Source organism: Artemia sp. Qi Xiang Cuo, chromosome 11 (assembly GCF_049724085.1).
Source record: "Artemia sp. Qi Xiang Cuo chromosome 11, ASM4972408v1, whole genome shotgun sequence".
NCBI classification, from domain to species: domain Eukaryota; kingdom Metazoa; phylum Arthropoda; class Branchiopoda; order Anostraca; family Artemiidae; genus Artemia; species Artemia sp. Qi Xiang Cuo.
The window spans coordinates 36551750-36574946 of NC_142804.1; the positions used below are offsets into that span (position 1 = coordinate 36551750).

A 23197-nucleotide genomic window follows, 5' to 3' on the forward strand; every position below is an offset into this window, starting at 1 on the left:
CTGATTCGTTAGCCCCATAGCCTAACCAGAAAAGAAAGAAAACATTTTCGATTTCGAAATAATTTTATTGAATAATTACAACAACATCGATAATACAGAGCATGTACAATTAGCGGTACTGTTTATTGTCTTCAATATCTTTCACCAATGCACTTAAAGCACATTGAAGTCTATTCACATGTGCTATATCAACTTTAGCGGCAAAACATAATTGATCCTCCATTTTAAATTTGCTCAAGGATATCACATATCTTGCATATACTGCATCCCATTCTAGACAAAGACGTGATCCTTTCATAATTTCCAACGCAATGCTTGGTGCTCTTGTACTATTATCATCAACTCCACTCTCAACTTCTAAGAGGGTAAACATTCCGATCATCGCCATCAACACAAATATATATCCAAATGAGTAAAGTCAAACTGTTCTTCTTCTTCTCACTCCTTTGAATTCTATTCACAGACTAATAAAACTTTAGCAAAAAATCCTTTCCTTATTCCCTCCGATGCTAATATGTAACCAAGCCCTCTGATTGGCTGAGAAGGAAACACGTGATCTAACTGTTACCTTGGAAACTCATAACATTTGGCTTGAAAAACAATAACAAATACTGTTTCCCGGATAGTCATAACACCTTCATTGAACTACAACAAGAAGGGAGTGACAAAGTTCCTGTTTTTCCATTCTCACTGACAAAATCCATAAAAAAATAAATAAATTGAACAACACACATAACCATCCATGAAAACAGACATAAATGTTAGAAAGTTCCTGTTTTTCAAATTCTCACTGACAACAAACCATAAAACATCCATAATTTTATGTTGACAACGAACCGAGAAAAACATCAAATAAATCGACCAACACACATAACCGTCCAAGAAAACAACCATAAATGTGAGAAAATTCCTCTTTTTTTCAAGTGAGAAAATTCTTGTTTTTTCATTCTCACTGACAAAAACCATAAACCACGTGGTTCGTACGGGGCTGGTACCCCCCTTTCTACTATAGTCTTATAAACCTTGTAATTGGCTCATTCTACAGAAAATTAGAAGTTCTAGTGTCCTTTTTAGAATTAAGAGTGGTCTGAGGGCAGCCAAACCCCCCAAGCCCTTTTTTCCTCAAATGTATCTGATCAAAATTTTGAGTTAGATATTTTGTTCAAAATAGTCCAAAGGAAAAATTACTGTGCCTCCAGGGTTGACACCCCCTCCATCCACCAGGGCAAGAGCTGTAAGTTTCACAAGTTGCCCATCTTTAACATATAAGGTTTTTATGGAAGAGCTGGTCGTAAAAACTTCGGAGGAGGTTCATTCAATTTGGAATTGAAAAATGTAGTTCTCTTTTTAGGAGCCAAAAGTGGTCGGGGGGGGGGGGGCAGTCAGCCCCCCCGTGTCCTTTTTCACCGAAGGCTTCCAATCAAAATTTGAGATGGCCATTTTTTTCAAAATAGTCCTAAGGTCAAATAACTATGGTTCTGGTTTGATACCCCAGCCCCCATGGCAAGGGCTTTAAGTTATGCAAGTTGTTCATTGTTAACACGTAAGGTTTTTATGTAAGAGATGATCTTATAAACTTTGCGATGGGCTGATTTTATTGGAAATCAGAAGTTCTAGTATAATTTTTAGAGTATAAAGTTATCCGAGAGCAACCAGCCCTTTTTTCCCTATATGTATCCGGTCAAAATTTTGAGAAAGCCATTTTGTTCAAAATTGTCCAAAGGGAAAATAATTAGGACTCTGGGGTTGACAATCCCTCCCCCCTCCACCAGGGCAAGGGCAGTAAGTTTTGCAAGCTGCCCATTGTTAAAGTATATGGTTTTTATGGAAGGGGTGGCCATATAAACTTTGGAGGGGGTTCATTCTATTAGAAATCAAAAAATCTATTCCCTTTTTTAAGAGTCTAAAGTAATCAAAGGGCAACCACCCCCCCCCTCCCACGTCCTTTTCCCCAAATGCTTCTGATCAAAATTTTGAGGTAATCATTTTATTAAAAATAGTCCAAAGGCCAAATAACTATGCTTCTGAGGTTTTCCCCTCCCCCTAGCACCTGGGCAAGGACTATAAGCTATGCATGTTGCTTGTGGTTAACATATAATGTTTTGAAGGAAGGGTTGGCCGTATAAACTTCGATTGGAAGTCCTTGTTAAGAGTCAAAAGTGATTGAATGGCAACCAGTCCCCCCCCCCTAACGTCCTTCCCCAAATGTATCAGATCAAGATTTTATGGTCATTTTGTTAAAAATAATTTAAAGAATAATTATGTCTCCGGGACTGACACTCCCCATCAGCTTCCGAGCAAGGGCTGCAATTTGCCCATTGTTAACATGAAAGGATTTTTATTGGAAAAGAGGTTATGTTTGATCCTGGGTCTCCATAAAGGCTGAGGTTATTAAGGTGAAACTTTAAGAAATCGAATTTTGATACCAATAGATATAACAAAAGAATCTGATTATTATGCTGATCTGAAAAATAGGCCTATAAGTTTTATTAAGTTTAGCCTGAGAAAATTTGCCTAATTTTCCAAAAAAGGGAGAAACACCCCTAAAAGTCACAGAATCTTAATGAAAATCACACCACTGGATTCAGCGTATCAGATAACCCTGCTGAAGGCGTTTCAAGCTCCTAGCCGCAAAAATGTGGAATTTTGTATTTTTTGCCAGAAGAAAGTTCAAAGATGTTTTTTTTTTTTTTTTTTTTTTTTTTTTTTTTTTTTTTTTTTTTAGGGTGATCGTATCGATCCAGTGGTCCTAGAACATCGTGAGAGGGCTCATTCAAACGGAAATTAGAAGCTCTGGTGCCCTTTTGAAGTAACCAAAAATATTGGAGGGCTACTAGGCTCCCTCCCTCGCACCTTTTTCCGATAAAATAAAAGTTCAAAATAGGGATAAAATCCTTTTTAATAGACAGTGTATAGAAATTCACCAAAATACCAGATATTTCGGTCACATATACAGTGACCGTCATCAGTAGTAAAACTAAGCTACTGATGTTTACTACTGATGACGGTCACTGTATATGTGACCAAAATATCAGGTATTTTTGTGAATTTCTATACACTGTCTATTAAAAAGGATATTTTGAACTTCTATTTTATCGTCATGGAAAGGCAGTGGGGTCTCCGAAATTATCTTCACCTTTTTTCCCAAGATCGTCCGATCAAAATTTTGAGATAGCCATTTTTTTCATCATATTTGAAAGGACCAATAACTATGCCTTTGAATATAACATGACCCCCCCCCCTCACAGCGCCAGGGGGAAAATCTTTAAGTTATAAAATATGCCCATTGTTTAAACATAGTATTTGTTATTGGGTGTATGTATATATTTTCGGTGGGGGGGGGACGATTTTTCCGCTGGGTGGTTTTTCCACAGAGGAAATCTCCATGGGGAGGGAAATTTCTGGAGGTGAACTTGTCAGAGGAAATTATACACTTGGGGATTTGTCAAAACTACTACACAAAATTCTTTTTATGTGTCTTGCTTTCTCTTTTCAGTCTCAATTTTACGCGTGGAGTTGTTAAGGGTAATCGACCGGGGTAAATTCATGACCGTGGTTGAATTGTCTAGAGGATATTTCCTTGGGGAGAGGGATTTCTCCGTGTTGGTGGGCCAGATTTCCTGGCGTTATTTAAAAACGATCAGAAATTAAATAAAAAATAGTTTTTTCAATTGAATGTAAAGAGCAACATTAGAACTTAAAACGAACAGAAATTATTACGTATATGAAGGGGATTGGCCCCTCCTCAACACATTGCTCTTCACGCTAAAGTTTGAATTTCGTCCCAATTCCTTATGATTGGCACCTGAAACACAAGGGTCGATTAATTTGAACAATAAGAAGCTTTTTTAGAAGTACTAAAAACTTTACCATAAAGAGCGAGGTGTTGTAATTTCTGTAATGTAATTTTGTTGTAAATTCTAGTTGTTTTTAGTTCAAATTATTATAGGAATTGCTTTCTGCTGGTCTTAAATCTAACGCAGCTTTTTACTTTTCTTTGAAAGAACTTCTTTTTCAGAGTTTTTTTTTAAATTAATATTTGGTAAAAATAAAAAATAATAACAGGACCCAATGAACTATTGTTGGAATCTATTAACGCTAGAGAAAACGCTCTGGATGGAAAGAGAGGGGGGCTAAGGTTTGAAACGTTATTTTTTTTTTTACAGAAGACCGTTAAATTTTGGCCAAGTAGCCTGTTATAATTTCTTATAACCTTTGTAAATAGTTGGTCTTCTAGGAGGGGTCCATGAACCCTTCAATGTTGCACTTTCTTGTGAGTATTTACTTATACATGCACTTGTATTGGGACACAAGCTCTTCAGCTCTCCCTGGCGCTGTGATTTGACAGACCGTTGAGGGTCAAGCCGCTTTATCAATTGTGAGAGGAGTGGAAGTCAATGTGTACCATCTGCGACCGTGACTTCGTAAGCCACCAATCGGGTCTAGATTTATAAATAAAAAACTTAAATGTGTAAATAAAAATAAGTGCGCTTCCGACTCTTATTCATTAGCTATGAGACTACAATTAGTTCAAGCATTGCACTAATTCATTTTTAGAATGTCATGCTAAACGTTCTTTGTAAGTGTTTCTCTCTGAGTTTACACCATTTTTTTTTATTTTTTTTCAGGTAGATACTTCTATCAATGTTAGGACAAAGGCCGTAATTGCACTTCACAAGCTTGTACAGAATGAAAACCAGAGGGCCAATCAAATTCTTCTATCTGTGTATCAAAACCCCTCAGAACATTACCAGGTTTGGAAAAATTCTCACTTGTATTTTGTCCTATCTTCTCTCAACTTTCCTGCCTTTCTTTTTTACAATCTATGTAAAATTAATGTGTTGTTTAAAACTCTTGAGGTCTATTTTTGGCTTACAAAGTTTTTTTTTTACATTTTATAGTCTATTATCTCAATAATAGACGGTCTGTCGTTACTTCATTTTTGCCCTGATTACAAGTTTGTGCTGGGTCACATTTTCCGCACCGTTTACTCCTCTAGTATGTTTTTTACATGCTATACGTTATTTGACATTTTTATTTATGAGTCAATATAGGTAGGCTATTATTATGTGTAGCATATTATTACCCTGTACCACTGTCGTATTTAGAGGAGGGGTCCAGAGGGCCTGTCCCCCCAAAATTCTCGAAGAATTTTTTTAAGTGTTTAATGCCTTGCTCTCAGCAGTCCCCTTGATTTTTTGTTGTATACTTTGATAATATATTGGAAGTGCTGCACAGCAATAAAACCTCTTTCCTGTACAGATCTTTTATATATCTTCCTTGGTCTATATCCTACACTTTTAATATCTCTCTCACATCTTTATCCATGAATTGTCATTCCTTTGGCCGTTTCAACCGTTTGCTGGAGTCTCTGGTAAGTCTTATTTCATACTTATTGTGACTCCGTTTGATCAGGTCAGAAAGGAGAGGATTTTTTAATTTCTTGGGAAAGATAGGCTGAAATGAAGACGTATACACGAACCTGATTTACAGTGGCTGTTTTATAATTACCAATTTTCTAATCTCATAACTCAAACTGAAAAAAAAGCTCACACGATTGCTGCTCGTTTTAACTAACAATATGTGCCATAAAATCCTTATTGAATAAGATAAAAGGATTGTTGACGAGCCAAGGTATGCAAGAAGTTATTGTTGGACAACCATAGTTGTGCTTTCTGTCCCCTATTTTCTGAGACCTTGGTTTATTTTCTCATTTTTTGAATCAAGCCCGTTCTCCTAAATTGGAATTAGCGTAAAAACCAAATAAAATACGAAAAATGGCTGACATCTCTGGCAAGTTCACAAGAATTGAAAACCAATTGTGGAATTTGAGGTTATGAAATAGAGTTAAATTTCAATGAAACGTAAGAATATGAATTAGGTTGTTATTTTTTGGTCATGGTCTGAGGAAAAGGTGTCAGAACCCCTGTGTTAAAAAAAAATAACCAAATTAGCAGAAAGGGTAGGTGTCTTAGTAGGAAGGCCTTTGGCTGTTTTGAACAAAAACACGACTAATGTTGATCAACAGAGCCACACAAACATACCCATTGGTCAAATGCTTTAGTTGAAAAAATTGTGAATTAAACCAACTTTTTATTTGATTTGCCTAAGACGTCGGAATAACTTCTAAGCCAAAGCATTAATAATCACTTTCATAAATAACACCAACATTCAGAAGACACCTCAGTCACCACACTCATACTCACCTTGCTTGACATTTGTCTGTAGTCCTTTGATAACAATGACCGGATTGCTGATGTTTGAAAATTGGACTTAGTTTCTGAGCACTGGAAACCGGAAAAGTACTTTGCATTTCCTGAAATAGTGAACAAGAATGTTGAGGGCATAGTGTCAAAACGTCGTCTTTTTCAAAGTACATGGTTCCAAAGGTATTCATGGTTGGTGTTAGGCCCTTCAAAAAGGTGCATTCTATAAACACCGCTTCTTATCTGCCGAATATGAGACCAGCAAAGGCTCACATCAGACGCGCCTTTGCTTAGTTTCGAAACCATATACTGACTTTAAAAATGTTTTCGCTGATTTCAAGCATCAAGATGAAAGACAATATCATGTTACTGCAGTACATAAAAAACTGTGATGTTTATCAAAACACAAAAAGGAAAAAGCAATCCAATTGACCAGCAATGTAATTTGCGATAACACGAGGAAAAGATTAAAAACCGAGAAGTGTTAAGGCCAATTGTCCAGGCTATTCTATTTTGTGGTTTTCATGGACTAACCCTGTCAGATCTTTGTCTAAAGAAGGATTTCCTTCCAAAAAGTGTTGAAAATGAAAAGGTACTCAGTGGGTTGTTGCGATCGATGATGAATTGCAGAAATGCGAAATTGCGGGAGCATTCTGAATCATCCACTAAAATTGCGAAGTAGGCATCTCCTTTTGTCCAGGTTGATATTGTCGATAGTGTACGTAATGTCATTCGGAAGACGATTTTGAATGGAGCGAAAATCGGGAAGTATTATTTTTTTATTTGGCTTATGAGATGAGTGATGTAACTTCAAAAGAACAGCTCGCTCTTGTCGTCTGTTTTTATGACGAACATCAAATAGAAGAAATGTTTATTTTTTTCATTTTGACACTGCAAATGACTTCGCTGGCGTAGGTCTTGTGAAGTTGATTATCAGACTCTGCTTAGAGATTGCACAAGACATGAACACGTTAGTTGGAATTGAATTGGATGGAGAAAGTAGTATGTCCGGTTTGCACAAGAGCACTTAAGCAGAGATATGAAAATAGTACCTACTTGTCATTTACAAGCATTGTGCTTAGACCCCGGCGCCGCGCCGATGAGGGAAGACCGGTGGCGGTGGGGACAAAAACAGTAGGTGGTGCCGCCGGTAAGATGTCGGCGGCGCGCCGCCGTAAGATGTCGGCGGCGCCGTCGGCGCGATCAATGTTGACCGCAAACATTGATGTTTTCATCAGTCTTTCTCAAATCACAGCTTAAATTTACAAAAGATTCGAGCCTATTCATGAGTTCAAAACTTCACAAGTCGCTGGCTGGAAACTGGTCTTCTTTGTTATTCATCAAGAGAAGTAGAAATCTGGTAGAAACGAAATAGCTGTGGCGTTTCAGAACCCTTGCATAATACGAGTAGGTAAAGTATCTATTAGCTATGTATTCTTAACATAAATATTTATCAAAATTAGTAGTTTTTTTCATCGAGCATTACTGCATACAAAACTTCAAATTCCGTATCACAAAATTCGTCAGTTATCTGGGTAAAAACTTTGAATATAACTTTGAACATAGAAGCTTAATTTTTTTCATAATTCCCTTTGCCTATATCTTTTTTGTCACCTTTAAAACAGTTGAAATGGGTGACTTTGATATTGATTGTTTTTTTTGCTCTTTTGGATTCCTAAAAAGCCTTCCTTGTATTAAAAACTAGTTTTTAATAACAATTTAAAAATAAAATACATTTTAAAGTTTTTTTTGGCTTCTTTATAGAATATATGTCATGTACGCTAAGGCTGAACTGCTGCTTTTTTATTGCTTTTGACTGCTCTTTTGGATATTATTCATTTTTTCTTTTGGGGATTCATTCCAAATTATAAACTGATAAATACCTAATATCACTCAAATTATAAACTGCATCTAAAAAGGAGTAAATTTATCAAATTAAAAAATAGATGATGAACACTTTACATGAAAACACTTCAATTACAATGAAACAAAAAACACTTAATGGTTTATTCGGTTTGAAGAAAAATGAAGTGCCAGCTATTTTCTTAGGTAAAAATGAAGAGCTCATCCGTTTTAAATGTAATCAAATGAAATAATAAGCAGACTGAAGTAGCTCCGGGAAGATGTTGAGATTTTCATCCTAGTTCGTCAATTTTAATCCAAGCAAAATGTTAGGACGCTTAGCATCAGTTATTGGGTTTAAGCTTTGATTTCAAAATGCTCACAAAAATTAGCAAATTTAAGAAAGCTCAATAATAAGTCACCTGTGGTCAAAATACTCAAAAGACTCCTCTTTGATCTCCACCCAGGCTCAAAGCTTCTACTATGGTCATTTCCATGGAAATCTCCAAAGAGTTTCTTTTTAAAATAGCTTTTGAGCGTAGTTAGGGGTATTTAGCCTTTTTTGCTTTTCTTCAAAGCTTTGAAAAAAGTGTTACATTTGTTATGTTTGTGCATATTTTTGGTAATCATTTGTGGGGTGATCGAATTTTCTAAACCACTGTAGATACGTAAGAACGTTGCAACATCTAGTACCCTGAGGTCATAAGACTGTCAAAGACTACTCCTTGAACCTCCCAAATTGAAAGCTTTTATTATGACCTGGCCTTTTAATTTAACTTGGGCACTGGACCAAGGGCGCCATTGTCACTCGAGTACAACGTTAGGTGGGGATGTCGATATCGCTTTCGTCACACCAATTCGTTTTAGTGTGAATCTGCCTGGTACTTATGAATGAATGTTTTCAAAGTAAATCTGTTTCATCAATAAGAAAAAAAAACGGGTTGTATGCATATTTCCCTTTCCCTTTGGGTGATAAAACCATGCAAGTGCTGTAGCAAGTATAACTCACGAAAATCTTGTTAATTTTTGCCAACTTTTAAACTTTTTCGCATCCCTGCTTTCAATAAAAAAATCAAGGTATTATCACTTAAATATAATAACTCCCTATGCCCCCTCCCCTCTGGATACCATCTTGATAGGACACCGTCTCTGCTTTAAATAAAACAAAATAATTAACTTATTGGCACTCCTGCTTTCAAAAAAAAAATCGAGGTATTATAATTTAATTATTATAGCTCACTACACCCCCCCCCCCCCTCTGGATACCACATTGATAGGATGCAGTCTGTGCTTTAAATTAAAAAAAAAATAACTTTTCGGGATCTCTGCTTTCAATAAAAAAATTCGAGATATTATCATTTAAATGTAATACCTCCCTACCCCCCCCCCTTGGGATACAACCTTGATAGTATACCGTCTCAGCTTTACATTTGGAAAAAAATTCAATGAAAAATTAACAATGTCAATAAATGGTTCAAAAAAACACCCAAAAAAACGATAAGCAGCTTAGTGTTCCTTGAAAAAAATGAAGGTACGAGTAAAGGGGTACAAAGACAACAACAAAAATATCGAAATTATTCAGATATGCCTCAAATTATTGGAAAACTGAGTCATAGATTCGCCGTGGCATTCAATAAGATCCTCAGAATCTAATTAAAAGGGAGCACATACAAAAGCCAAATTAAGCCAGTAGCCTATGAGAAATCGCAAAATGCCCAAGACAATGAACAAGTCCTAATGGGGGCCCTGGGTCTATCAAAATATTTCAATGGTTTCCCAGGGAATTTGATATCATTTTCTTCTGTCTCCACTTTAAATGAAAAAAATAATTATCCTTTTGGCATCCCAGATTTCAATAAAAAAAAATTAGGTAATATAATTTAAAAACAATAGCCCCCTATCCCCCCCCCTACAGGCAGAAACTTGCGATGTATTTATGAAGAGTATTTTTAGTGTAACTTCTGTTTCGATATTTAAGTACACAGCGATGAACATAGCGTATTTTTTAGTTAAATTTTGTTTAAATCGAATGTGGTGTTTTTAGGGGGGGGGGTAAAAATGTTTCAGAAAGAAGATTGTATTTTCTATCAGGCGTTCAACAATTGAGAATTAAACATTAAGAAAATCTTATCTAAAAACAGCAGAAAAAACCTGCAAACTTACAATTCAGCTGTAGAAACAATCTGTCGGCTGTTAATTTCAAAATCCAGCTGAAGGCTGAAGCTGTATAGTAGTGAATGCCTTCTATAATTCTATTCAACTTGAAAATAAAATTCTTGACTACGAATGATGTAACAAATAGCGATTGGGAAACTGCATTCGAAATGATTTAAACTCATTTCATAAAGAAGATACTTTTTTTTGTCAACATATGAAGAACTGTGTATATTGCAATATTTGCAATTGCATATTGCATCTGTCTGGTTTTTATGCAAAGTAACAAAAGAGACGAAAATTAATGAACACGAGAGTAGTGAAAAATTATGGTATGCAAAGTAATATTTGGCAGGAAAAGTCACTGATGATAAATCGCTAGGGGTGGCACCGTGATTGCGTGATTTTCGGGGATTCGGGGAACCAAATTTTGTTTCGGGGTGACGCATAGAATTTCGGGAAAATACTCAAAAATTTGGGGAGAGAGCAAGCCCTGCTTGATTTCAAATCTGCAGTATCGAAATACTAAACCACACGAGAAGGAAAAGCTCCAACTTTGAGGTTGATGCAATAAAGAATTACTGCAAAATTAATTTAATGTCAACTGAACACCGCCGCCTCTGCCGGTGGCGTTACGAAACTTCGGTGGCGTTCGACCGGGCCTCTTGTCGGCGGCGTTCGGTCGATCCGCCGGCGTGGTGCAGGGGTCTAATTGTGCTTGCCCTGGTGAAGGCCTCCAGACTGGACTTAATTCAAATACTATGTATGTACTTGTAATAAGTTTTTTTTACTCCTATTCCCCCAAACGAATTAAGTCATTAGCTTCTGCTCTAACGCATAAAAAAAAGAAAATCTCCTTTGCTTTTGTGGCACGTGGTGGATTGAAAGGTATGATAGTATTGTCACTTTTCTGGATTTTCCCTGTTACTGATGGAGTACTAGAGAGCTTTGTTGATAGCCAGCCCGATTCAGGTCAAACGGTGAAAGCCAACTCCCTAGTAGCAGCCATTGCAGAATTCAGCTTCATTTTCCCTCTGATTTTTGTTGAAAAAGTGAATTTGATTCTGCTTTCAGCTTCAGTTTCTATGCACAAGGGAAATTTAGATCCACTTAACTACTGTGAATATATCTATCTATGCAAGTCTGTATTAAAAGAACTAAAGGAAGCGGATTTTCCTATTATTTATCGAAAAGCAGTCCAGACAGCTGAACGTGTTGGGAGACCCCCCTTATTAAAAGGCCAAAATCGGTGATTCTCCTCTTAAGACACTTCTCTTTTTCACAAGGACTTTGTTCATTCAGAATACTTTGAGTAGCTGTGTGAAAAACTCAATAACCTTCTTAAGCACCAAGCTACAACATCTCAAATCCAACTTCTGTTTCCTTGTTGTATTGTTGATGCTGTGTTAGCCAAGGTTGTCACGAAGCTGTAAAAATATAGGCAGTTCGTTTTCTCTGAGACTAACCTTCATGCTGAGCTAACTGTCTGGCAAGCCAAATGGAGGTCTATAGGAGAGTCTCATCATCCCGACAAAGTTTGTGAATCTCTTGGTGCGTGCTATAACCGCTTTTTTGCAACTGTGCATTCACTCTTGATTGTACTCACGGTGTTACCACGACATTTGCAAAGCCTCATTTAGCACGCTAAAGCAGCTTAAAAAACACCTCCAACATCAGACAGGAGAGGGCAGATTGAATGGTCTTGCACACATCAATTGCAATGTCATTGTGGATATTGACGATGTTAGTGACTTCTGGAGGAAACCACTTCTGGAGGAAAGTGACTTCTGGAGGAAAGTATTAGCAATATTTAATTTGTTTTGTGTCTGATTCAAGGATTAGCAAGATTAGAACTCTTAAATTTTGGTAATTGACCTAATTTTTGTTCAGTAGCATGGTATTAAATAAGCTCAAAAAGGGGACTATGATAGTTATATACTTAGTTGCTCGTAAGTTTTGCTCGAAGATTCTGGTAACCTTTAGCTGGTGCCCCACCCCCTTCCCGAACGTAAATTCTAAATACACCACTTCCCTGTACTGTCAGATCTCCAATGCTAATTGAATTGATATTAATGGTGAAGTGGATTTTCTCTTACTGTGTTTTTTTGCACAAACAAGAAAAAAGACAAGTGAGATTTGAGACGGGATACTCATATAATCAGCGTCAGTTATTCATTTAATACCGCCTTTGTGGCAATAAGCTAGTGAACTATTCTAGTTTTTTTAGGTTCGTAAGTTCGTGTCACCAGGCATAATGAGATATCTGATTTGGCGCTAGTCATTTTTTCGAGGTTTTAGATATCTGTTGAACAGTAGCAGTTTTAGGCCTCATAATCTGGGGGGGGGGGCAAGGTACTGTGATAGGAGTTTAAAAATATAAAATAAAATAAATTTTATGTCAGATGCTAGAAGAATTGGGGGGGGGGGGCAGTTTCCCTCCCCCTGCCTAGGCCTAAAACCACCACTGTTGTTGAACCTTCTTTTTAAAGGATCAACCCAAAAACTTTTAGGGATAACTTTCCTAGGATGATCATTCGAGTTCGAAGTGCAACGTCGGACGAAGCTGTTCTTCAAATACTCTGTTTTCGATGTTCCAGTCTCAAGATAGTTGGACTAAGCTGTGTGCCCCCTTGTCTGTCTTATCAGTTGGGACTAGCTGAAAACAAATCAGTATAAAGTCTCAGCTTAGATAATTAGAGCCAAAGAAAAATTTTTAAGATATGATTTATTTTGATGCTATCCAGCGGTGGATCAAGGGGTTTGGGAAGGATTGGGGACGATGGCTACCTATATTTGTTTTTTCTTAATAACTTCGGAAAAATTGAAGTACAAAATTTATAAAAAGTGAACTGCACTATAGCAAGAGGAGAGTAGATTGTATATATGGAATTCCAGGGATTTATGTTCCTTGGCACCTTTCCAAGGCAGATTACCAGACTGGTTATTGCTATTGATATCAATTGCACAAGGAATTTCACACGGTATACACTACAGTTTGACGTGCACATTGCAAAAAGCAAGGAAACCTATAAAGTGGTCGAAAACGTTTTGAAACTATAGTCGAGATTGTATAACACAATCAGACCGGTTTTTTGCTATTGATATCAATTGCACAATAATATGCACTACAGTTTCACGTGCATACTTCAAAAAGTGACCAAACCTTTGATAGTTGTAAAGTTGTAAACCGGGTTTGAGACAATAGTCAGTATTGTTTTAGACTATCAGACTGGTTATTTCAATATATATCGAACTTACATGGAATTGTATAAGAATATGCAGTACAGTGTCACGTGGACATTTTAAAAAGCTGGCAAACCTATAAAGTGGTCAAAAACATTTTGAGAGTATAATTCCTTGTGTAATTGATATCAATAGCAATAATCAGTCTGGTTGCGTTATCTGTTGCCATTCACGGAGTTTGTATTTTTTTTCTTTTATCCATTGAGGTAAACCATCAAATTATTTAGTTTTGTATGGTTCAGTATCTTTTTGTGATTTTGACTCAAAGCTTCAATTGCCATGAGGTATGTCAATATGCTGTTGAATCATTTACCAAAAAAATAACTCTATTTGCAAAAAAAAAGGTTTAGCATTTGCGAATTGGACTCTATTAATGATATTAATTTATGTTGGAATAATCAGGCCCTGAATGAGTCTAATTAGTGATTGGATTGTATGAACATGGAGAAAAAGGTTTTAAGTGATTAGCAGTTAAGGTAATCCCGAAGAGCATGTTAACTCACAGCTTATTTATTATGAATTTGGAACACTATCAATCTATGGAAATGGTTAACGATGATAAAATGGTCTTATGAGTTGACCTAGCTTTACTTCTTCGATGTGTTCTGTATAATACACAAGTGGCGTTTGAACAGTGTTGTCAATTTAAAAAAGGGTTTAACGTTATACTATACTAAAAAGTTGATACTAACAGAGATTTAGATGGCAAGAAAAGAATTTTAATAACGGATAGCTTTACTTCTTTTATATGTGCCGTAGAATAATGAAGTAGCGCTTGGACAGTTTTGTCAGTTTAAAATAGAATCTAACGTTTTAATATACTGAAAAGTTTATATCAAGAAGGATTCAGATAACAAGAAAATAATGTTAATAATGACATTAAGAACAAAGCTTAGAAATCCTTGCAAATCAAGTAGTAAGGTGTATGTGAGTACGAACCATCAAGGATCATAAGCACCAACGACCCTAACCAGCAGAGACATCAACCCTCCAAAGGTCCCCTACCCCCAATCTCGAAGGGCGGCCCCCGCCCCTCCAACTTTTTGGCCCCCTCCCCGCATTTTTTTGGAATTTTTTTTTTGAATTTTTTTTGAATTTTTTTTATTATTTTTTTTAACAAGATATATTTTTTCAACTTTTTTTTTCTTACATGTCTTCGAATGAGATGAAACATAGTTGAAACAAAAAATCACATTTAATATTTTCCAAACTCAAAATGAGAATGGTATAGACAAGTTAGTCATGAACTTTACTATTAGAAAAATAATGTTTGTAGTAGCACTTTTTTTTATTGGACTAAAAATTTTTTGAACTTCGAAATTATTCAACTTTTTTTTACGTATCTTAAAATGACATAAAATATGCTTACGGCTCTAACAATTGTACTCTATGCTTGCTCAGAGACACGATGCGGCTTTCCCACTGGTGCTTTATGGCGGGTTATCGACACTACCTAGTTTATTGCATGTATTAAATCATTGTTTTTCTACGCGGTGGAACGACAAACACATTAGTCATATCTTTAAAAAAAAGTGAAGATGGAGCATTTTAATAAACTGTGTTCACAAGACAATGCTATTGTAGCATGGAAGGCCGACAAGGAGAAGTATTTAAACTATGAAACAAGTACAAGTGGTAGCACTATTGGAAATGTATGCATGCATCGTCATGACGGTAAGGAATTAAATTTTTTTGGAGTACCGAAAAAATTCAACTCTTATGTTGGTGGATTGGATTTCTTTCATTGAAATGCAAGAGTTGGAATATTTCAGTAGTGTTTTTTCGTGGTTTACCTTGTCACAGTTACATTCTCTTGATTTTTCAAAGTTCATTTTGGATTTATTTCGTTGAAATACATGATTTTGAATATTTCAGTAGTATTTTGTTCTGGTTTACACTTTCACAGTTACATTCTATGGATTTTTCAAAGTCCATTTTTGAAGTTCTATCGTTGAAATGAGAGAGTTGAAGTATTTCTGTAGTGTTTTTTTTTGGTTTATCTGGTCACAGTTACATTCTTTTGATTTTTCAAAGTTCATTTTGGATTTCTTTCGTTGAAATGCAAGAGTTGGGATATTTCAGTAGTGTTTTGTTTTGGTTTACCTTGTCACACTTACATTCTCTTGATTTTTTAAAATTCATTTTGAATTCCTTTCCTTGAAATGCAAGAGTTGGAATATTTCAGTAGTGTTTTGTCGTGGTTTACCTTGTCTCAGTTACATTCTTTTGATTTTTCAAAGTTCATTTTGGATTTCTTTCGTTGACATGCATGAGTTGGAATATTTCAGTAGTGTTTTGTCGTGGTTTACCTGGTCACAGTTACATTCTATTGATTTTTCAAAGTTCATTTTTGAATTTCTTTCGTTGAAATGCAAGAGTTGGAATATTTCAGTAGTGTTTTGTCGTGGTTTACATTGTCAAAGATACATTCTATTGATTTTTCAAAGTTCATTTTGGATTTCTTTCGTTGAAATGCATGAGTTGGAAACATCATTTGTCGGATAAATCGGACAGAATTTTTTTATCAAGGAAATATCTGAATGCGTTTAAGGTATAGTACGAATGGCTGGCAAAAAACACGAAAATACTATCAGAATGAATAAATTCTTTATCAACATCCGTTGTTGGATATGTCGTTATGAAAAAAATTGTAAGTAAGTAAGTAAGTAAGTAACAAACTCTTTCTTGAATTCACCTCTTGGATACACGATACAGAAATTTAATTCAGGAAATTATGAAAGAAAAATTGAACAAATTCATTATTAACATTCATTATCGATTGATGTCGCTTCCTATACAGACAAAACAGTAATTTGAAAAAATCTAAGTATAGGAATGATTAAATTCTATATTAACATCCATTTTTTGGATACATAGGAAAAAGTTGACAAAATCTAAGTTTTAGAGTGAATAAATTTTTTTATCAACATGTTTTGTCAGATACATTGAATATAATTGACAAAATCTAAGTGTTAGAGTGAATAATTTTTTTATCAACATCCTCTGTCAGATTCACTGGATAAAATTGACAAAATCTAAGTATCAGAGTGAATAAATGCTTTATCAACATAATTTGTCGGATATGTCGGACAAAATTTTTTTATCAAAGAAATATCTGAATGCGTTTAAGGTATAGTACAAATGGCTTGCAAAAAACACGAAAATACTATCAGAATGAAAAAATTCTTTATCAACATCCGTTGTTGGATATGTCAATATGAAAAAAAAATTGTAAGTAAGTAAGTAAGTAACAAACTCTTTCTTGAATTCACCTCTTGGATACACAATACAGAAATTTAATTCAGCAAATTATGCAAAAAAAAATTGAACAAATTCTTTATTAACATTCATTATCGATTGATATCGCTTCCTAGACAGACAATACAGCAATTTCACAAAATCTAAGTATAGGAATGATTAAATTCTATATCAACATCCATTTCTCGGATACATAGGAAAAAGTTGACAAAATCTAAGCGTTAGAGTGAATATTTTTTTTTATCAACAACTTTTGTCAGATACATGGAATATAATTGACAAAATCTAAGTGTTAGAGTGAATAATTTTTTTATCAACATCCTTTGTCAGATACATCAAATAAAATTGACAAAATCTAAATTTCAGAATGAATAAATGCTTTAACAACATCCTTTATCGGATATGTCGGATAAAATTGACAAAATCTAAGTATCAGAGAGAGTAAATTCTAGATCAACATCCTTTTCAGATACATCGAATAAAATTGACAAATTCTAAGTGTTAGAGTGAATAAATTTTTTTACCAACATCCTTTGCCAGATACATCGGCTAAAATTGACAAAATCTAAGTATCAGAATAAATAAATGCTTTAACAACATCCTTTATCGGATATATCGGAAAAAATTGACAAAATCTAAGTATCAAAGTGACGAAATTCTATATCAAGATCCTTTTCTCGGAAACATCGAATAAAATTGATAAAATATAAGTGTCAGAGTGAATAAATTTTTTTCATCAACATCTTTTTCTCGGATACGTTGGATAAAATTGACAAAATCTAAATTTCAGAATGAAAAAATTCATTATCAACATCCTTTATCGGATATGTCGGATAAAATTGACAAAATCTAAGTATCAGAGTGATTAAATTTTATATCAAAATCATTTTCTCGGATACATAGGATAAAATTGACAAAATCTGAGTGTCAGAGTGAATAAATTTTTTTATCAACATCCGTTGTCAGATACATCAAATAAAATTGACAAAATCGAAATTTCAGAATGAATAAATTCATTATCAACATCCTTTGTTGGATATGTCGGATAAAATTGACAAAATATAAGTATCAGAGTGAATAAATTTTTTTATGAAGATCCTTTGCCAGATACATCGAATAAAATTGATAAAATATAAGTGTCAGAGTGAATATTTTTTTTTATCAACATCCTTTGTCAGATACATAAAATAAAATTGACAAAATCTAAGTATCAGAGTGAATATTTTTTTGTCAACATCCTTTGCCAGATACATCGAATAAAAATTGATAAATATAAGTGCCAGAGTGAACAAACTTTTTTTTATCAACATCCTTTGTCAGATACATCGAATAAAAATTGACAAAATCTGAATATCAGAATAAATAAATACATGAATAAAATGCTTTTTCAGATATCTCAGATAAAATTGACAAAGTCTAGGTATCAGTGTGATTAGATTGTACATCAACATCCCTTTCTCGGATACATAGATTAAAATTGACAAAATCTAAGTGATAGAGTGAATTCTTTTTTATCAACATCCTTTGCCAGTTACATCGGATAAAATTGTCAAAATCTAAGTGTCAGAGTGAATAAATTCATTATCAACATCCGTTGTTGAATATGTCGGATAAAATTGATAAAATCTAAGTATCAGGGTGATTAAATTCCATATAAACATCATTTTCTCGGATACATGGGATAAAATTGACAAAATCTAAGTATCAGAGTCAATAAATTCTTTATCAACATCCTTTAAATGCATTATCCACATCATTTGTCGTATATATCGGATAAAATTGACAAAATCTAAGTATCAGATTGATTAAATTCTATATCAACATCCCTTTCTCGGGTACATGGGATAAAATTGACGAAATCTAAGTATCAGATTGACTAAATTCTATATCAACATCTCTTTCTCGGGTACATGGGATAAAATTGACAAAATCTAAGTATCAGAGTGAATAATTTATTTTTTATCAACATATTTTATCAGCTGACAACAATTATAATTAAAAAATCTAAATATCAGAGTGAATAAATGCTTGTTCAGCATCCTTTGTCGGATATGTTGAATAAAATTGACAAAATCTAAATTTATTATCAACATCCTTTGTCCTATATGTCGGATAAAATTGACAGAATCTAAGTATCAGGGTGATAAAATTCCATATTAAGATCCCTTTCTCAGATACATAGGATACAATTGACAAAATCTAAGTATCAGAGTGAATAATGGCTTTACCAACATCCTTGAAATGCATTATCAACATAGTTTTTCGATTATATCAGATAAAATTGACAGAATCTAAGTAGCAGATTAATTAAATTTTATATCAACGCCCCTTTCTGGAATACATGGGATAAACTTGACAAAACATAAGTATGAAAGTTTTTAAATTTTGTATCAACATCCCATTCTTCAGATACATGGAATAGAATCGACAAAATCTAAGTATAAGAGTGAATAAATGCTTTATCAATATCTCTTAAATGCATTATCAACATCACATGTCAGATACATCGGGTAAAATTGACAAAATCTAAGCACCAGAAAGAATAAATTCGTTTTCAAAGTTTTTTATCAGATACATCAGATAACAGTCATAAAATCCAAGTTCTATTCATTTTGACTTCATGCGTCGTTACGTTGAATTTGGGTTAGACCGGTTATAGATGTCAGCAGTGCCACTGGGAAAGCACCTTGGAAATATCAAAACCATAGGTAAGGTTAAGTTAGCTTAGGTGCGCGCACGTAAGCTAACACTCTGATGCTTAGATTTTTTCGATTTTATCCCATGTACCCAAGAAAGGGATGTTGATATAGAATTTAATCAATCTGATACTTAGATTTCGTCAATTTTATCCCATGTACCCGAGAAAGAGATATTTATATAGAATTTAATCAATCTGATACTTAGATTTTGTCAATTTTATCCGATATAGCCGACAAATGATATTGATAATGCATTTAAACGATGTTGATAAAACATTTATTCACTTTGATTCTTAGTTTTTGTCAATTATATCCCATGTATCCGAGAAAATGATGTTGATATGGAATTTAATTACTCTGATAATTAAATTTTATCAATTTTATCCGACATATCTGAAAACAGATGTTGATAATGAATTTATTCACTCTGACACTTAGATTTTGTCAATTTTATCAGATGTAACTGGCAAAGGATGTTGATAAAAAAAATATTGACTCTAACACTTAGATTTTGTCAATTTTAATCTATGTATCTGAGAAAAGGATGTTGATGTAGAATTTAATCACTCTGAACTTAGACTTTTTCAATTTGGTCCGACATATCCGATAAAGCCTGTTGTTAAAGCATTTATTCATTCTGATATTTAGATTTTGCCAATTTTTATTCGATGTATCTGACAAACGATAATGATAAAAAAAGGTTGTTCACTCTGGTATTTACATTTTATCAATTTTTATTCGATGTATCTGGTAAAGGATGTTGACAAAAAAATTATTCACTCTGATACATAGATTTTTTCAATTTTATTTTATGTATATGACAAAGGATGTTGATAAAAAAATTTATTCACTCTGACACTTATATTTTATCAATTTTATTCAATGTTTCTGGCAAAGGATGTTCATAAAAAAAATTATTCACTCTGACACTTAGATTTTGTCAATTTTATCCGACATATCCGATAAAGGATGTTGATAATACATTTATTTATTCTGAAATATAGATTTTGTCAACTTAATTTCATTTATCTAACAAGGGATGTTGATAAAAAAATTTATTCACACTGACACTTAGATTATATAAATTTTATCATATGTATCCGAGAAAATGATGTTTATATATAATTTAGTCACTCTGATACTTAGATTTGTCAATTTTGTCCGACATATCCGACAAAGGATGTTGATAATGAATTTATTCATTCTGAAATTTAGATTTTGTCAATTTTATCCAATGTATCCGAGAAAAAGATGTTGATAAAAAAATTTATTCACTCTGACACTTATATTTTATCAATTTTATTCTATGTATCCGAGAAAAGGATCTTGATATAGAATTTAGTCACTCTGATGCTTAGATTTTGTCAATTTTTTCCGACATATCCGATAAAGGATGTTGTTTAAGCATTTATTTATTCTGATACTTAGATTTTGTCAATTTTAACCGATGTATCTGGCAAAGGATGTTGATAAAAAAAATTATTCACTCTAACACTTAGAATTTTTCAATTTTATTCGATGTATCTGAGAAAAGGATGTTGACATAGAATTTAGTCACTCTGATACTTAGATTTTGTCAATTTTATCCGACATATCCGATAAAGGATGTTGTTAAAGCATTTATTCATTCTGAAATTTAGATTTTGTCAATTTTGTTTGATGTATCTGACAAAGGATGTTGATAAAAAAATTATTCACTCTAACACTTAGATTTTGTCAATTATATTCCATGTATCTAACAAAAGTTGTTGATAAAAAAAAATTATTCACTCTAACACTTAGATTTTGTCAACTTTTTCCTATGTATCCGAGAAATGGATGTTAATATAGAATTTAATCACTCCTATACTTAGATTTTGTGAAATTTCTGTATTGTCTGTCTAGGAAGCGACATCAATCGATAATGAATAATAATAAAGAATTTGTTCAAATTTTTTTCCATAATTTCTTGAATTAAATTTCTGTATTGTGTATCCAAGAGGTGAATTCAAGAAAGAGTTTGTTACTTACTTACTTACTTACTTACAATTTTTTTTCATAATGACATATCCAACAACGGATGTTGATAAAGAATTTATTCATTCTGATATTATTGTCGTGTTTTTTTCAAGACATTCGTACTATAACTTAAACTCATTCAGATATATCCTTGATAGAAAAATTTTGTCTGACATATCCGACAAGTAATGTTGATAAATCATTTATTCACTATGATACTTAGATTTTTTCAATTTTATCGAATATATCTGACAGAGGATGTTGATAAGAAAATTATTCACTCTGACACTTAGATTTTGTTAATTATATTTGATGTATCTGACAAAAGATGTTGAGAAAAAAAAATTATTCACTCTGACACTTAGATTTTGTCAAATTTATCTGACATGTCAATTTTAACTGGCATATCCGACAAATGATGTTGATAATGTATTTATTCACTCTGGTACTTCGTTTTTGTCACTTTTATCCGATATATTCGACAAAAGATGCTGATAAATTATTTATTCACTCTGATACTTAGATTTTGTCAATTATATTCGATGTATCTGACAATAGATGTTGGTATAAAAAAATTTATTCACTCTGACGCTTAGATTTTTTCAATTTTATCCCATGTATTCGAGAAAGGGTTGCTGATATAGAATTTAATCACTCTGATACTTAGATTTTGTCAATTTTATGCGACATATCCGATAAAGGATGTTGTTAAAGCATTTATTCATTCTGAAATTTAGATTTTGTCAATTTTATTTGATGTATCTGACAAAGGATGTTGATAAAAAAAATTATTCACTCTGACACTTAGATTCTGTCAATTTTATCCGATGTATCTGACAAAAGATGTTGATAAAAAAAGTTTATTCACTCATAACACTTAGATTTTGTCAACTTTTTCCTATGTATCCGAGAAATGGATGTTGATATAGAATTTAATCACTCCTATACTTAGATTTTGTGAAATTGCTGTATTGTCTGTCTAGGGAGCGACATCAATCGATAATGAATTTTAATAAAGAATTTGTTCAATTTTTTTATAATTTCCTGAATTAAATTTTTGTAATGTGTATCCAAGTGGTAAATTCAAGAAAGAGTTTGTTACTTACTTACTTACTTACTTACAATTTTTTCTAATAATGACGTATCAAACAACGGATATTGATAAAGAATTTATCCATTCTGATGGTATTTTCGTGTTTTTGCAAGCCATTCGTACTATACCTTATACGCATTCAGATTTTTTCTTGATAAAAAATTTATGTCCGACATATTCGACAAACGATGTTTCCAACTCATGCATTTCAACGAAAGAAATCCAAAATGAACTTTGAAAAATCAATAGAATGTAACTGTGACAAGGTAAACCATGACAAAATACTACTGAAATATTCCAACTCTTGCATTTCAACGAAAGAAATTCAAAAATGAATTTTGAAAAATCAAGAGAATGTAACTGTGACAAGGTAAACCACGACAAACCACTACTGAAATATTCTAACTCTTGCATTTTAACGAAAGAAATCCAAAATGAACTTTGAAAAATCAAGAGAATGTAAGTGTGACAAGGTAAACCATGACAAAACACTACTGAAATATTCCAACTCTCTCCATTTCAACAAAAGAAATTCAAAAATGAACTTTGAAAAATCAATAGAATGTAACTGTGACAATGTAAACCATAACAAAACACTACTGAAATATTCAAACTCTTGCATTTCAATGAAAGAAATCCAAAAAGAACTTTGAAAATCAAGAGAATGTAGCTGTGACAAGGTAAACCACGACAAAACACTACTG

General features: G+C 33.5%; 1 protein-coding gene across 1 annotated transcript in view; it reads left to right on the forward strand.

The window, feature by feature from the left end:
• LOC148946939 (vitellogenin-2-like) overlaps positions 1-23197 on the forward strand; it is a 194006-nt gene that overhangs the window by 90079 nt on the left and 80730 nt on the right. The window contains exon 11 of the mRNA XM_089096746.1: positions 4629-4754. Within this exon, the coding sequence (XP_088952872.1) occupies positions 4629-4754 (126 nt within the window). The remainder of the gene's footprint in view (positions 1-4628; positions 4755-23197) is intronic.